Raw genomic sequence first — 14599 nt, 5'->3', positions numbered from 1 at the left:
TCTTTCATATTTCTTTGTGTTACCCTTGGGATACCTGAGCCCACTGGAAATGAATTTTGAGTCATGTATTCCTAACCAACATTAAATATCTTTTCTTTCTTCCCTGATAATTGGAGTTTTTTTACATTTGGAGAAAATTAAACAAGTTCACAAAAGAACATGCTATTTATTCCTCAACACCACCTTTTATAAAGGTCTGTGTGTAAGGAGTTAGGCTACCTAGATGTCTCTGATTGAGCTCAGTGGGGGAAGACAGAAGGAAGTTGAGAGAAGTAAGCCTTTTGGGGGAGAAATCCTAGCTCTGATGATTATTGCCTGTGTGACTTTGGGTATTTCACTAAATCTCTCTGTGTCTTAGCTTTTCTATTTCTAATGCCAAAAACATCCAGTGACTCTGGAGATAGCATCTTGAACGTGAATTGCTGCATCCACTACCTATAGATAATAAATAAGCAATGCACTCACCATGATACTCTTTCCCACTCTCCAGAGTAATATTAACAATTTAAAGTTATAAATTGTTAAGTAATAGTAACAATTTATGGGTTTAGAATCAGAATTACAAGATCCAAATATATCTTCCATATGGGAGATCCAAGGTCTGAAACAAATGGATCAAAATTTATCAGGTCACTTATTGATGGTCACTTATGTTAATTGTGCTACTTTGATAAACTACTACTACATGTAATTTATCTCTCAGTGTCACTTGATTAACTAAATGTGCACCAAATGCTGGAGGAGTTATCTTCAGCAATTAACATAAGAAATATTTCCATTATTTTCTTAAGTCTTATCCCACCATCTTTTTGTGTTTTGTTTTTTGAGCTTTCAGGAAATTTTTTTTCACTTTATGCTTTGTTTACACTATTACATTTTTTATATTGATACTTTGGAGTGAAAATACAATAAACTGCTACCAATGCAGTGTCTGATTTGCATTCAAATTTGCCAATTTGAAGGTTATCTTATTAAATAAATGTATAACCCTTATCTAATTGTGCAGTAATTATTACACGGGAACAACTGTGATACGTTAAATGAGATTAAGGTTTTTGCAGTTGAAATATAATTTGATTTGGAAAAAGAACATATAACACTAAGTTAATAGTAAGAGATACAGGATATCAGGAGCTAAAGTAAGAACTAGGTGGTAGAATGAAATGTTGGACAGCAAAGTAGTAATTAGGACATAGGATGGTTGGTAGGACATAATGAACCCCAGGTTGTGAAACAGGACATTTCAAAGAGCTTCAGAATAAGAAAAGAATTCATTTCTAATGTTGATTTGAGTGTCATCAAAGAGCCCCAGGTGAAACAATGTTTGCCTGATAGCAGGATGGGAACCAATCAGAAGGTAGCAGAAATGTGCTCTCCATGGAACATTCTGTGAGTTCACGGGATTTTAAAGGAATAGTTCTATAGTGATAAATCATTTGCAGTTTAGTTGCCATGATCTTTTTCTGAAGAACCATGTAATTCCTAAGTCTGATAAACAAAGAATAAGCATTTATTGAGAAACTAATAGAGGCAAAGCTGACACCTAAAGAAGTGATCCCCACTCTAAGGAAGTTTATATATCAATGTGAATTACGAATAATGATGAGAACTTGTCCATCCAGTTCTCTCCCTGGTCACAAGTAGAATAAATTAGGACCACATGATAATAGCAACTAATATTTGCTCTGCATTCAGTACTGGCCATCTTTCTCCTATATACATGCATTTGCTAGCACATGCATCTACCACCTTAGATAAATACATTGGGGCCTGGGAAAATAACTTGAATAGATAGTTGATACAGAAATGAACTTGAATTCAAACACAGTTTATGCATTGCTAATCATTTGTGCTACTTCAGCTTAAAAGTAGCAGAGTATTACAAAAATATGCTTCCATATTAAATATGAAAAACACATAAACTACAATAACTAATTACTGATTTGATGTCCTCTGAGGAATATCTATAGTACGTGTGATAATCTTGTTGACATTGGTTTCTAGCAGAAAGAATGAATTAAAGTTAAGATACTGGGAGGGGAAAAATTGACTGACTAAATGTCAAACTGGCTAAGTGAACTATACGACCCTTCATTTGAGAAGAATTATTTTGTACCAGGTACTTAACACTTAAAAGAGATCAAAGAAAAGATGGTGTATTACCTATTATGTACATTTGTAACTCTCAGAGTGATGAAGGGGTGGATCCAAGATGGTGACTAGAGGGCAGAAGCAGACAGCGTGAGCTCCATAAATCAAAAATTTTGCTGAGATGCTAGAGCCACATTTGGCAGGAAAAAAAACCACAAAGAAGAATCAAAACTCCAACACCCTGAACCTCCAGCCTGTAAAAGCTTCTCTATGCCACGTTACACTGAGAAAACAAGAGAGTTCAAAACCTGCTTGGGAGATGCCAACCAACATATGAATAAATAAGAGGCATGTGGTATTCCCACAGCTACCCCTGGGATAAACCACCATAGTCCCCTAGACAGACTGACCCCCCCACCCTGTAAAAAAAAAAGTGAATAATAAACTAAGAACTGAAAAAGAACACACAGTAGAGGGGCAGGGTGCTCTGAGAGCACCAGAGAAGGGGGGAGGAGCAAGGAGCTCATCTCCACTCAAACTTTCAGTAGACAAAGACTGAAAGGCAGCAGGCCTGACAGTGGGCGGGTGATAAGATGCTGTCTGAAATAGGGCAGGTAGCAGTCCACAAAGTTCATCTCCTGAGCCACTGAGCAACATACAAAGTCAAATGACATTGCAAAATTGAAAAATAATCAGCAAACCAGCATAACACACTGAAAGCTGAGAGCTGGCTGATGGATCTCTGACCTTGCCCCAGAGAAAAGGTGCGTGGCACAGAAACAAGCCCCCAATAAACCAACACAGCAAAAACCCAATTCCAAAGCAGGATGGCTAGTGGGCCACAGATCTGATCTCCAGAATCTAATCCAATTCCAAAGCAGGATGGCTAGTGGGCCACAGAGCTGATCTCCAGAATCTGAGGACAAGCCACACCTCACTGAGGGAAGAGCTGACTAAGCAGCTGCTACTGAAAGACAGGAAAAAAAAAAAACAGGAGAATCTCCCAACCACCTGGCAAGACTAAGACAGAGCTTCTGCTTAAATACCAACAACAGGACTGGATGATGAAAGAGTAATACCAGAACTACTAAGACTGAAATTCTATTGTTCCTGAACCTGGATTTTTTTTCCTTTATGTGTTTGATGTTTAGTTCCCTGTTGGTATGTCCACCACCTCTCCCTGTTGATTTCTTTGGTTCTCTCTCTCTCTCGCTCTTTTTCTCTTTTTTCTTTTTCTTTGTTTTGTTTGTTTTACTATTGTAAGTTAGCTAATACTAAATTACCCACAGAGTAAAGACAGAAACAGCACCAAGTGGAGCAATAGGAAGATAAGAAAGGAATGGAAAATATTCTTCCCCCAAAAATAAATTAATGCAGGATTCAGAGGGAAATGAAGAAAACTGATACCCAGTTTCAGATTCCAACAAAACAAAGATAAATGACACCAAGGAACTGAGTGATGCCCACAAAAACAACCTCTAAGAAGAAATCCTGTAAGTAATCACTGAGAATTTCATGGAGATGTTACTAGACATGGTCAACCAAAATGTGCAAGAAGCACTCAAGAAACTCCAAGACACCAAAAGTAAAGAATATGAGAAGACACAGAAAAATGAACTCATAGGAACCCTAAATAAACACCAAAGTGAAATGGAGAACACTATAAATGGAGAGAAAAATGAATTAAAGACAAAAATTGACAACATTGAAGAGGAATTGATCCATGATATGGAAAACCTGAGAAAAAAGAAATACAAAACACAATGGAAGGCCTCTCCAGAAGACTAGAACAAGCAGAAGACAGAATCTCAGAACTTGAAGATGAAATGGAAATTAAAGGAAAAACCAAAGAGCTAATAGCCAAACAACTCAAGACCTGTGAAAGGAATATGCAAGAACTCACTGACTCCATCAAAAGACCAAACCTGAGAATCATGGGCATTAAAGGAGGAGAAGAAGTACAAGCAAAAGGAATTTGTTATATTTTCAACAAAATAATAACAGAAAATATCCCAAATATAGAGAAAACTATAACCACTCAGGTACAGGAAGCCTCCAGGACACCAAATTGACTCGACCAGAATAGAACTACCCCATGACATATTATGACATATTATCATTAAAACAACAAGCACAGAGACTAGAGAAAGAATATTGAAGGCTCTAAGAGAGAAAAAACAAATAACATACAAAGGTAAACCCATCAAAATCACAGCAGATTTCTCAAGGGAAACTTTAAAAGCAAGAAGAGCATGGAGTGAGGTATCCCATGCATTTTATCTGATCACAATGCATTAAAACTAGAACTCAACAACAAAAACAACAGTAAAAACATGCAAACAATTGGAAGCTGAACAACACATTGCTCAATGATCAATGGATCATTGATGAAATAAAAGAGGAAATTAAAAGATTCCTGGAAGTTAATGAAAATGAAAACACAACCTACCAGAGCCTATGGGACACAGGAATGGCAGTCCTAAAAGGAAAACTTATAGCCATTAGTGCATATATTAAAAGGACAGAAGGATCTCAAATCAATGACCTAACGCAATATCTCAAACTCATAAAAAAACAAGAAAAAACAAATTCCAAAACAAACAGGAGAGAAATAATAAAAATAAGAGACAAAATCAATGAAATAGAAACAAACAAACAAAAACATACAAAGAATCAATGAGACAAAAAACTGGTTCTTTGAAAAAATAAATAAGATTGACGGACCCCTGGCAAACCTGACTAAAATGAGGAGAGGAAAAAACCCAAATCAGTAAAATCAGAAATGGAAAATGGGAGATAACAACAAACACCATGGAAATCTAGGAAATCATTAGAGACTACTTTGAGAATCTATATTCTAATAAATTTGAAAATCTTGAAGAAATGGACAGATTTCTAGATACATCTGACCACCCAAACTGAACCAAGACAATATTAATCACCTGAATAGATCTATAACATGAAAATAAATTGAAGCAGCAATGAAGAGTCTCCCAAAAAAGAAAAGCCCAGGACTGGATGGATTCTCTGCTGAATTCTATCAGAACTTTAAACAAGAATTAATACCAACTCTCCTTAAACTGTTCCATGAAATAGAAAGGGAAGGAACACGGCTTAACTCATTTTATGAAGCAAGTATTACACTCATCCCAAAACCATACAAAGACAGCTCCAAAAAGAAGAATTATAGGTCAATCTCCTTAATGAACATCAATCCAAAAATCCTAAATAAAATAATAGCAAACCGAATCCAATAACATATCAGAAAGATCATGCACCATGACCAAGTTGGCTTCATCCCAGGGATGCAGGGTTGGTTCAACATATGCAAATCTATAAATGTAATACAGCACATTAATAGAAGCAAAGACAAAAACCACTTGATCATCTCAACAGATGCAGAAAAAGCCTTTGACAAGATCCAACACCACTTCATGATAAAAGCTCTAAGAAAACTAGGAATAGAAGGAATGTACCTCAACATTGTAAAAGCTATATATGACAACCCTACAGCAAACATCATACTCAATGGTGAAAAACTGAAACCATTTCTCCTAAAATTAGGAACGAGACAAGGTTGCCCGCTATCCCCGCTCCTATTCAACATAGTCCTGGAATTCCTAGCCAGAGAAATTAGGCAAGAAGAAGACATAAAAGGAATACAAACAGGTAAAGAAATGGTCAAAATATCCCTATTTGCAGATGATATGATCCCATACTTTAAGAACCTAAAGAATTCTACACAAAAACTCCTAGACACTATAAACAGCTACAGCAATGTGGCAGGATACAAAATCAACTTACAAATATCATTAGCTTTTCTATACACCAATAACAAACAAACTGAGAAGGAATATATGGAAACAATTCCATTCACAGTAGCCTCAAAAAAAAATACCTAGGAGTAAACTTAACAAAGGATGTGAATGATCTCTACAAGGAGAACAATAAACCTCTGAAGAAAGAGATCGAGGAAGAATACAGAAGGTGGAGAGATCACCCATCCTCATGGATTGGTAGAATCAAAATAGTAAAAATGGCTATACTACCAAAAGCAAGCTACATCTTTAATGCAGTTCCCATCAAAATCCCAATGATGTTCATCACAAAGAATGAAAAATCTAGTCTAAAGTCCATTTGGAAGTACAAGAGACCACGAATAGCCAAGGCAATACTCAGCAAAAAGAGCAATGCGGAGGTATCACAATACCTGACTTCAAACTATATTACAAAGCAATAACAATAAAAACAGCATGATACTGGCACAAAAACAGACATGAAGACCAGTGGAACAGAATAGAGGACCCGGATATGAATCCATACAACTATGCCCACCTTATTTTTAACAAAGGTGCCAAAAACATATGATGGAGAAAAGACAGCCTCTTCAACAAATGTTGCTGGGAAAAGTGGTTATCTGTCTGCAAAAAAACTGAAACTAGATCCATGTTTATCACCCTGTACTAGTATCAACTCAAAATGGATCAAGGACCTTAATGTCAGACCTGAAACTCTGAAGTTAGTATAGGAAAGAGCAGGGAATACTCTGGAAGCAATAGGTATAGGGAAGGACTTCCTCAGTAAAACCCCAGCAGCTCAGCAACCAAGTGAAAGGATGGACAAATAGGACTTCATAAAATTAAAAAGCTTCTGCACAACAAAAGAAATGTCTCTAAACTGAAGAGACCACCCACAGAGTGGGAGAAAATATTTGCCAGCTATACACCAGACAAGGGACTGATAACCAGAATATACAGGGAACTTAAAAACTAACCTCTCCCAAAATCAATGAACCAATTAAGAAATGGGCAACTGAACTAAACAGAACTTTCTCAAAAGAAGAAATTCAAATGACCAAAAGACACATCAAAAATGCTCACCATCTCTAGCCACAAAGGAAATGTAAATCAAAACCACACTAAGATTCCACCTCACCCCTGTTAGAATAGCCATTATCAAAAACACCACCAACAGGTGTTAGTGAAGATTTGGGGAAAAAGGAACCCTCATACACTGCTGGTGGGAATGCAAGCTAGTGCAACCACTCTGGAAAAAAATATGGAGGCTTCCTAAAAATCTAAACATAGATCTGGCATATGATCCATCAGTTCCACTCCTGGAGATATACGCAAAGGAATGCGACACAGGTTACTCCAGAGGCACCTGCACACCCATGTTTATTGCAGCGCTATTCACAATAGCCAAGTTATGGAAACAACCAAGATGCCCCACTACTGATGAATAGATTAAGAAAATGTGGTATTTATACACAATGGAATTTTATTTAGCCATGAAGAAGAATGAAATCTTCTCATTCTCAAGTAAATGGATGGAACTGGAGAACATCATTCTGAGCAAGGTTAGCCAGGTTCAGAAGACCAAAAATCATATGTTCTCCCTCATATGCAGACTTTACATCTGGGGTAAATACAGCAATGTTGTTGGACGTGGGTCACATAACAAAGGGAGATCACATATGGGAGATATGGGGATAGGCAGGAAACCCAAAACATGAAGATGTTTGATGTCCCCACTGCAAAGGAACTAATGCAGAAACCTTAAAGCAACAGAGGTCAACATGGGAAGGGGATCAGGAACTAGTGAAAAGGTCAGGTAGAGATTAATCAACTTGGGTTTAAACACATTTGAACATGGAAGCAATGCTAGGAATCTCTCCGTATAGCTATCCTTATCTCAACTAGCAAAAACGTTTTATCTTTCTCATTATTGCTTATGTCTTCTCTTCAACAACACTGGAGAAGAGGGCAGAACGGGTTCTGTCTGGAAGTGAGGGTGTGTGGGGGGAGAGAGAGGAGATGGTGGCAGAGGGGAGAAATGACCCAAACAATGTATGCACATGTGAATAAATGAATAAAAAGTTTTTAAACAAGAATGATGAAGGATACATTATATGACCTAGTGCATGAAGAGCAAGGATAAAAAATGAAACCTGCAAAGTACAGGACAGATTTTCAAATAGTCCACTATATGTATATAATTATATATATGTACATATGTACATACACCTCAATCTAACATGTAAAATAATTACAGATATATTTTGTTTACATATAAAAGTATTGTTTAATAATTTCTATATTAATAAACTTGTCATAAATGCCTCCATTAAGTAACTCAAGGGAGAAAATCTGGTTGGATTTTTAACAAGTGTATAGGACATTTTAGAAATTTATACTGAGCTAGAAGGTTGCAACACTATTTGGGGTGCTTAAAAGCTTACATCAGCCTGCATCACACATGTGCAATAATCCACCTTTTTTATTTTATAGTTGTGTGGGACCAGTATGTTATTAAAATAAGCATTACTTTATTGAAAAATGGAAAAAAGAAACCCCTTGTCAATCCACTAGACAACAGATCTAAAAATTCTTGCCAAAAGAAATATAAGCTAATTATTTCCATTGAAAGTCCACAGTAACAAGTATATAGAACTTTGAATGAGTGTGTTTAATGTATGCTTCTTCATTTTCTATGTAGGGAAATGCCTGTGTTTCCAAAGAACATGTATAAGACTTCATGGCAACTTCTTGATGCTACTTATAGTGATCTTTAATACACCCATATTGATTCATAGTTGATATACCACAAACAACAGCACATATTTACTGTGCACAATTTGGTGAGTCATGATACCATCTACAGAGCTGAATTAATGAGCATATGCAACACTTCACAGAGTTTTCCTGTGTCCATTTATTTATGTTTAAAATTATAAATAACTTTTTTTCTTCAACCATTACTCTATAGGAAATGGAAGATATCATTCTTTCACAAAGGTCTTTTAGATATCAAAAGAGCACCTGCCTAGAAAGTATGATGCCTTGAGTTCAAATCCCAGTGCCGCCAAAGTAATAATAATAATAACAAGAGCAAAAAGCACTAGAGGTATGGCTCAAGTAGTACAGTGCCTGCCTAGCATCTGCAAAGCCCTGAGTTCAAATGCCAACACCATGAAAAAATGTTTAAGATAATTAGATATCAGTTAAAATACTTCCCAATCATCCCCCAAACCACAGCATTCTGGTATCTTTAGGCTAGACAAAAGAGCCCAAACAGTGCATATGCCAGATTCAATCATCATTAGAGCATTTTAAAAATCCCTGTGTTTCCTCCCTTTATCATTAAGGTTGAAGGAAGAGAAAGTGTAATTCCTTAGGGTATAACAGTTCAGCAAATGTTTGAGTCTGTAGTGGATGCAGAAAATCATTTCATCACATTTCTTCTGGGAAATTATTTGTGACTCTGATTTAAGTTCCTTTTGCACATGGGAACAAGGACAGGATGAGCAGTCACTCTGAAACCAGCACTAGGAACCCTCAAAAATATTTGCTTTGTATAACCTGTCATAGAGGAGGAAACATCAACCTGTAACCAACAGGTGAAAACAGGTCAGATCACATTTGAGACAGCAGGAGAAAGAGATGTGACCTGTACATGGCAGAACATCACACTGCCCAGTGTTGTTCTAAGCACAGGATCTGCTTGGCATTGTTATAAAATTTCATAAAGAGACACCATCCTTGGGTGTTTTTTTTTTTTTTAGTATATCACAATTGTGAATTCAAGTAATACTAGAATTGGAAGGTTCTCGGAAATTTGTATTCTCTACCCCATCCAATTCATAAATAAAGAAGTTCCTTTGAATATAGCAATTCACAAAGATCAAACACTTCATTACTGAAAAGAGCTACAACCAGTATCTGCTGACTCTTACTCAAGGATTCTTCTCATACAAGCTTCAAATTCAGGTGACACATAGAAACATAAAATAAATATTGTCCTGTGTTTCCTTCCATAAGACAATACTTATGCTGTACTCTTGTTAAATATTTCAGTTTTTGGCTAACAATTAAATGAACTTGTGTTCTCAATATTCTACCATTTCCTTAAGAGTCCAGCAGGCAAAACATTAGCTATACAAGATTAAAATGAAAACATGCAATTTTTCTTTTCTTTTGACTTAGTCAAACCCTGATTTTGAATATTATAGCCTAATATTCTACTTGTTTTACCATTTAATAGAAACGCAATGGAATTAAAATCATAGCACCATAGAGACTATCTGTGAAATATCACTTCTATGAGATAAACATTGAAGATTTTTGAAGAGCTATGAATGAAAGCTCATCTACTGAATTAAAACCTTAACACACACAATGGCCAAATGCATTGAGTATTTATAGCATTGCAATCATTTTATTCAGTACTTTACATATAATCTAATCAATTTTTGCATCACTTTATTTAGGTACACGATTTCAAGAAGATAAATAGTGTGCTGGAGTTCAGTATCAGTAAATCAAAGGGCCTGGGTTTGCCTGCCCACTGTAAAAGCAAGCAGGTGGAGTGCTTTACAATTGTCAAAAGTCCATCTCATAACCTGCCTCATTTAACTGGAGACTTGTCTCTATAATGGAGGAGAAAATGATCATCTAACTACATTTTCCATTGAATGAAACAATCTGAGTGGCACATACCTACCTACAGACCAGAGTTCTGACTCTTGATGCTATGTACTTATAAGGTCTCTCTTACTCCTATAAATACTGCAGTCTGGTATCATGCTTACATTTTAGAAATTGAGATCTGGGTCTGTTTCCTTATCTATAAAATGATAAGTTTGGTTTCTATTTTCAACAATAGGATTATTTTCTCTTTTTCTGAAGTAGAAAGACATGCTAACAAGACTTTTAGTTATTGTTGCTCCTCATGGGTTGCTTTTGCATTCTTATGTGAAGATTTATGTGGGAAAATGAATATAGCATTATCTTGGAAATCGGCAGTCCTCAATTCTATTCTGATTCTACAGGTAACTTACAGTGTAACTTTGCAGGCTCCCTTGGCCTAAGTTTAAGTTTCCTAATTAGTCTAACCTATGAGATCCTATGTGTATTCATATGTAGTAGTAACAAGCTGAGAGGTAAGCACTCTTTTATACAACTATATTGAAGTATCTGTGAATGATATAGAATAAATAGAATATATTCAAGGTATAACATTTGATATGTTTTAGTGTATGTGTACATTCATGATATGTGTGTGTACATCAAAAATAGTATTGTGAATTAATTCATCACACCCAAATGTTTTCTTGGACCTCTTGGTACTCCTTCCATTTTACCATTCTCCACACGTAACTCTACAAAGGCAATCACTGATCTGTCTCCTGTCTCTATTAATTATGTTACATTTTCTAGATTTTTATAAGTGGAATCATACAAGGTATTTTCACTTTCGTGTCTTCAATTCTCAGTTTAATTATTTTTAGATTTATCTGTCATACACATGTATCAATAACTTGTTTCTTTTATGTGTTGAATAATATTTCCATTCCTTTAAATGGACATATGAAAATGTATTTTTCCAGTCACTTACAGCTATTTCCAAGCATTTTAATGACAGAATCATTAAGTTGGTTATGAACACACTTGATTTTATAAGAAAATGTGAGCGTTTTGCATTCCTCCCAAAGATGAAGGTGCCAATACCCCTACTTCCCTTAAACTATTCTAATATATCTGCTTTAATAATTCTAATATATGAAGTAATATTTCATTGTGGTTTTAATGTATGTTCTCCTGATATGAATATGTGAGCACTTTTCACACATTTATTTGCTATTCACATATCATCTCTGGAAAGGACCAAAAGAAATCTCTGATAGATTCTTATTGATTTGTTTATTTTCTTATTATTTAGTTTTTAAATTTCTTTGTATATTTTGGATACAATTTTTTGGCCACAAATATGTTCTTTAAATAATTTATTCCCAGGCTAGTCTTTTCATTCTTTATTTCCTTATTGATCTAGTGTATGAAATGATGCACACATTAACAACATAATAATGAGTTGAATAGGAATTGATATAAGTGCTTTACAGGCTACAAACTCTCAGGACAGCATATGGAGTTATTAGATCCCTGACTTGTGGTGATTGGCTGTATTCTATATAGATATTGAAAGTTAAAGACACAGCTTTCATCATTTCCAGGATTTATGATAGTCTATTAAAAAGTTCCATCATTTCATGAATGATACATTGTACTATTTTGCTTTCTCTTCTTTCATAAGCAATAAGACAATTAAAACAGATTCAGTCTGTTTTGTCCCTCAAGTTTAGGTAGTGATAATACTTATTTCTAAATTAAAATCTTGTGTTTTGTTTATTTGATTTAATTTAGTATGGTTTTACTGCCCTCAATTCTGTAATTTTCCTCTGACTACTGAGAAAAAAAAAATCTCAACAAATGCATGCTCCTATGTGAACACTCAGTTGGACTTCTTTGTTTCCCCTGAGTGAGGGATTCTTGAATCTTAACTGAGTTGAACTATGCCACAGGTTTTTCGGTTGTCCAGAAACAGAGCTATATACTCACCCTTATTACACTCCATTCTTCAACCCTGAGGTCTTCTTAAGATTATAGAATGGACTGTTTTCATGCTAATGCATGAGAGACAGAATAGGAAAAACAAAGAAAGTCACAAAATCACATTTGCCTGTCATCAAATCACAGGTGCTCAGACGATAGAAACATGAAATAGACTCTAGAATCAGACCCAGATCTGCAACTCACTGGCTGTTGACTTTGTTGAAGTTACTTAATATTCAGGCATACTCTTCTTAGATATAAAATAATAGTGTTGATTCCTAACTCATAAGAGTTGTAAGGATGAAAGTATGTAATGCATATAAAGTACTCAAGTAAGTTCTATCATATAGTAAATACTCAATAACTCCTGACTCTTTAAAAATCATTATTTTCGCTGCCTTTTCATGTATTTCTGATGCTCTGCATTAAGCATTTCCCATTCTGTTTGTGTGTATGTGATGTGCTTTATTTTGAAATCCATGGGTCTTTAATTTACCTTTCTAGCCCCACTTGCAATGAGAATTAATGTCTAGGCATCATCTGTATTCATATTTGTTTTGTTTTAGGAAGACAGAAGAAACACTAAAGGTGTTTTCTTTACTGATGAATGAGATAAATAATTGCCCAGACAAGGTCAAACATCTGGTGTCGTGTGATTCAATAACCTCAGAGTACCAAGGTCATTGAAGAAGCAGAACTTGCCATTCCCCAGAAGCCAGCATCTTCTATTGTGTGTGGGCACCTGGAGCGGGCACAAACCATCGCCTTCACCAAAGTCATCAGATCTAATTAGTGGAAGGATTTTTGAGAATCAGACAACAAAGCCAAATCCAGATACCTATAAAATTGCAGCAATGGATAATGAAAACCATTCAACAGTAACTGAGTTTATCTTTATGGGCATCACTCAAGACCCTCAGCTGCAAATCATCTTTTTTGTTGTCTTTCTCATTGTCTACCTGGCCAGTGCAGTGGGGAATGTTGGTATGGTTATCCTTATTATCACAGACTCTCAGCTTCACACTCCCATGTATTTCTTCCTCTGCAATTTATCCTTTGTTGACCTGGGCTACTCCTCGGCCATTGCTCCCAGGATGCTGGCTGACTACCTAACAGAGCACAAAGTTATCTCCTTCTCCAGCTGTGCCACTCGATTTGCTTTCTTTGTAGGTTTTGTGGATGCTGAGTGTTATGTTCTGGCTGCCATGGCCTATGACCGCTTTGTGGCCATCTGTCGACCTCTCCACTACAGCACTCTCATGTCCAAACGGGTCTGCCTTGTCCTTATGCTAGGCTCATACTTGGCTGGTCTAGTGAGTTTAGTAGTTCACACGTCCCTCACTTTCAGCCTCAGTTACTGTAGTTCCAATATCATCAACCATTTCTTCTGTGAAATCCCACCCCTCTTGGTCCTCTCCTGCTCAGATACCTATGTCAGTGAGATTTTGCTGTTCAGTTTGTGTGGTTTCATTGAATTCAGCACCATCCTTATCATTCTCATCTCTTACACCATCCTCATCGCAATCATCAGAATGCACTCAGCTGAAGGCCAGCTTAAGGCTTTCTCTACCCGTGGGTCTCACCTAACTGGTGTCACCCTCTTTTATAGCAGTCATGTTTATGTACCTGAGGCCAACATCCAGCTACTCCTTAAACCAAGACAAGTGGGCTTCTGTGTTCTACACTATTATTATTCCCATGCTGAATCCCTTGATCTATAGTTTGCGTAACAAGGATGTGAAAGCTGCTTTTAAAAAACTAATTGGGAAAAGACCTCAATAAGAACAAAACATGAAAATGTATTTTTTGGGAGGACTTTTTTGGCCAGGGTTACATAATAGTGGTAGAAATATAGTGACAGTAGACAAAAATACAAATAAATTGTCAATGAATACTACTTAAGTTACCATCTCCTGCTGAATGAATCTCAAATTCTAAATGGTTTTCTATAACTCAACTCTACAATCTAAAAGAAATATTCATATTTTTAGAAGAAATTCTGAGAAAGAAAAATTGGCTTTTTAATCTAAATTTTTGATTAGAAAAATCATATCTTGATTAAAAATTGAGGAAAGACTTAGCAAGGAAATGAAATAGCTAATCACTTTAAAGCATTT

The 14599-nt window shown here is 35.9% G+C and overlaps 1 protein-coding gene across 1 annotated transcript; it reads left to right on the top strand.

Annotated features, from left to right (window-relative positions):
- Positions 1-13336: 13336 nt before the first annotated feature.
- Positions 13337-14264, top strand: LOC109681077 (olfactory receptor 5AR1-like). Its single transcript, XM_020155652.2, is given in 2 exon segments — positions 13337-14088; positions 14090-14264. Coding segments are annotated over 2 exon segments (927 nt in total).
- Positions 14265-14599: the final 335 nt, after the last annotated feature.

The sequence above is a fragment of the Castor canadensis genome, chromosome 1, assembly GCF_047511655.1.
Source record: "Castor canadensis chromosome 1, mCasCan1.hap1v2, whole genome shotgun sequence".
Taxonomy (NCBI): domain Eukaryota; kingdom Metazoa; phylum Chordata; class Mammalia; order Rodentia; family Castoridae; genus Castor; species Castor canadensis.
This window is presented reverse-complemented; position numbering and strand designations above follow the sequence as displayed.